A 3,650-nucleotide genomic window follows, 5' to 3' on the forward strand; every position below is an offset into this window, starting at 1 on the left:
TATATATATATATATATATATATATATATATATATATGTATGCATATATGTATATATGTATATATGTATGTATGAATATGTATATATATATATATATATATATAAATATATATATGTGTGTGTGTGTGTGTGTGTGTGTATATGTGTATATATATATATGTATATATATATATGTATCTATATGTATGTATATGTATGTATATGTATATATATCTGTATGTATATGTATATATATGTATGTATATGTATATATGTGTATGTATATGTACGTATATATATGTATATATATGTACGTATATATGTACATATATATATATATATATATATATATATATATATATATATATATATATATATATATATAGATAGATAGATAGATAGATAGATAGATATACATACATACATACATACATATACGTGTATATATTTATATATGTTTTGCCCTTTGGAAGGCAATTAACTGACTGAAATCTGTTTTTTTCTGAAAGAAGCAAATAGATTTCTGCAGAAAATTAGATTCTTTAAGAAAGAAAAATGTACACATGCACAAACATATATATGCCAATACGCGACCATGTACATACAAATATATACACACACACGCTCACACACACATATATACAAATATACAATAGCACACAAACGTACACACACATATATACAATCATATACACATACACACATTCATGCACAAATATACACTTACATACACACATACACGCACACGAGTTTCAGAAATCTTTTGATGGTCTTTGTCAACAGAAACTTCATTTCAAAAAATTTCACAAAACGGAATGAATTTTTTCTGTCCTGATCATATTTCTCCGATAAGAAGCAATATTTTGTTGGTGACTTGAGTTCCAATCCAGCCAAAGTCATCTTTGCCTTTCATTCCTCCCGTGCAATTAATAAAGAACCTGTCAGCTTCCTCCCTTCAGCATCCTGTGTTGTACCTGGACACATCTTCAGTGATGTTTTCCCGAGGTATTTAGGTGTTTTGGTCTTTTAGCATCAGACACCTCTGCATTCAGAAAACACATTATCCTACAAATCCTGTTTTAAGATGACAGGGTGTGATTCCATGTAAATTTGGATGCTATTTCTAACAGGTGAATCAACTGCATAAAGGCTCGTTTTCATTGTTTGTTTATTTATTATATGTGTTATTATGTGTGTTCCTTTCAAGTGTTGGGCCCCACGGAAGCAATGACCAAGACCTTTGGCATTATGTTGTGCTTGAGAAGAAAACCCATCAAGCCGAACAAATTTACATTTACGGCAGATACTGGTGTCAGGCAAATGTCACCTGTGCTGGTGGCACGTAAAAGCACCCATTACACTCTCAGAGTGAGTGGCGTTAGGAAAGGCATCCAGTTGTAGAAAACCATGCCAAACCAGACTGGAGTCTCATGCCGCCTTGCAGCTTACCAGCCCAGGTCAAACCATCCAACCCATGCCAGCATGGACAATGGACGTTAAATGATGATGATGATGATAATGTGCTGTTGTATGTAGAACAGCAAGCTGATAGAATAGTTATGCTGGGCCAAAATACTGCTTAGCATTTTGTCCATTTTTATGTTCTGAGTTCAAATTCCACTGAGATCGACTTTACTTTTTATCTCTTCAAATTTCAGGATTTGTGCTTGCAGCATTTACCATGCTACACAAAATGCTTAGCGACATTTCTTCTAGCCCTTTACGTTATAGGTTCAAATTCTGCTGAGGTCAACTTTGTCTTTCATCCTTTCACGGTTGATATATTACGTACCAGTTGTGTACTGAGGTCGACGTAATTGACTGGTCCCCTTCTCCCAAAATTTCAGGCCTTGTGCATATAGTAATAAGGATTCTTTCGGGGTCAATGAAATAAGTACCAGTTACATACTGGGGTCGATATAATCAACTAACCCCCTCCCCCAAAATTTCAGGCCTTGTGCCTAGAGTAGAAAAGATTATTATCATTATTATTATTATTATTTTCCTTATTTTCATTCTTTTGCTGAACCACTAAGTGACGGGGATGTAAACACACCAACATCGGTTGTCAAGCGATGGTGGGGGTACAAACACACACACACATACATATATACGACAGGCTTCTTTCAGTTTCCATCTATCAAATCTACTCACAACGCTTTGGTCAGCCCGAGGCTATAGTAGAAGACACTTGCCCAAGGTGCCACGCTGTGGGACTGAACCTGGAACCATGTGGTTGGAAAGCAAGCTACTTACGGCACAGCCACTCCTGTATGTTATTATATTTTTTCTTATTTTTTCTTTTTGTCTTAACAGATTTGCCATGTTGTGAAAAAGGTGAGAGTCAGGAATGCATCAACACGTGTTTGAGTGCTGTCATGTTGTTAAACACAGACGATGAGAAGATTGATGTGGTTATTAAGAAATGTGGGGAACCCTCCCCAATGGTGAGTAATAAATTGAATGGCATCACTAGGGACCAACAGGGGACCAACAAGGGACCAACAGATGTCAACTGTTGCCCTTCCACCCAGTTTGTTGGTCCATGTTTTGTTGTTGTTCTTTTTGTATAACTTTATACTCATGCACACACACATATATATACATTAGGCAGCCATGTAATACACAATTTTTTCCTTTCTGCATCTTGAACCTACAAGTAATAATATAACTCTTAATTTTAATAATCTTGATTAACTTTAATTAATATTATATGAATATTAAAACTAATTATTATCATTTTTGTCTAATTTCAAAAAAATTTTTTAAATGTCATATATCTAATAATAACTTTATATATATATCTAATAATAACTTTATATATATATCAACAAACACATATATGTATGCTAAGCGTTAATAGTAATATATATAGTAATATATATACAGGTATATAAATAATACATAATTCTAATGGCTATCCTCTTCAAATTAAACTACACACACTTTCATAAACAAATCAATCTGATTCAACAGGATTTTAATATAATAAATACAAAGGCAGTAACATACATTGATTATGTAAACTAATAGAAATTTACATAGATAACGGTTTTATTTTTCATTTTACTTTATATTATAGATTTATTATTTGGTCTTTATCTTTATTTTTTTACCTTTACACTATATTTTTATTTTTTAATTTAACTTTTTAAATCATTAGCATACACATACATACAATAGATATATATTTCTTAATTTTCTTAGTCTATTGATAAAATCGAATCCATCAACACGTAACTCTTTTCATTGTACTCTAACCCTGATGAGATTCTACCCCAAATTATTCAAAATGTCATTTTATTCTATTCTTTGGATTTATTCCCATCTTTGAGTTTGCCACTATATGTTGGACTGAATTGAAATGTACATAGGCTTTATTTGGCAGTATGTTAATAAATTAAATTTATATTCTTACCAACTCTCCTTCTTTAATCTCCTTTAAACATAAATACATACTTGCCATGATAGATCACTAGCCACGACACATTCTTTTTTCTCTTTATTTTCTCTCCCTGTTTCTTTCTGTATTCCTTTCTGTGGAAGAGCGTAGGCTCAAAACATTAAAGACTTTTTCACTTCCCGAGCATTATACTAATACATCTGTTTGTTGTCTACACCACCTGTCTTTGTCTTTTGTTTTTTTGTGAATTCTCTCTCTCTCTCTCTCT

General features: G+C 32.4%; 1 protein-coding gene across 1 annotated transcript in view; it reads left to right on the forward strand.

Annotated features, from left to right (window-relative positions):
• The window catches only part of LOC106877629 (reversion-inducing cysteine-rich protein with Kazal motifs), a 194,539-nt gene that overhangs the window by 166,573 nt on the left and 24,316 nt on the right, over positions 1-3,650 (forward strand). The window contains exon 9 of the mRNA XM_052970945.1: positions 2,296-2,426. Coding sequence (XP_052826905.1) covers positions 2,296-2,426 — 131 coding nt within the window. The remainder of the gene's footprint in view (positions 1-2,295; positions 2,427-3,650) is intronic.

The sequence above is a fragment of the Octopus bimaculoides genome, chromosome 9 (genome assembly GCF_001194135.2).
Source record: "Octopus bimaculoides isolate UCB-OBI-ISO-001 chromosome 9, ASM119413v2, whole genome shotgun sequence".
Lineage (NCBI taxonomy): Eukaryota > Metazoa > Mollusca > Cephalopoda > Octopoda > Octopodidae > Octopus > Octopus bimaculoides.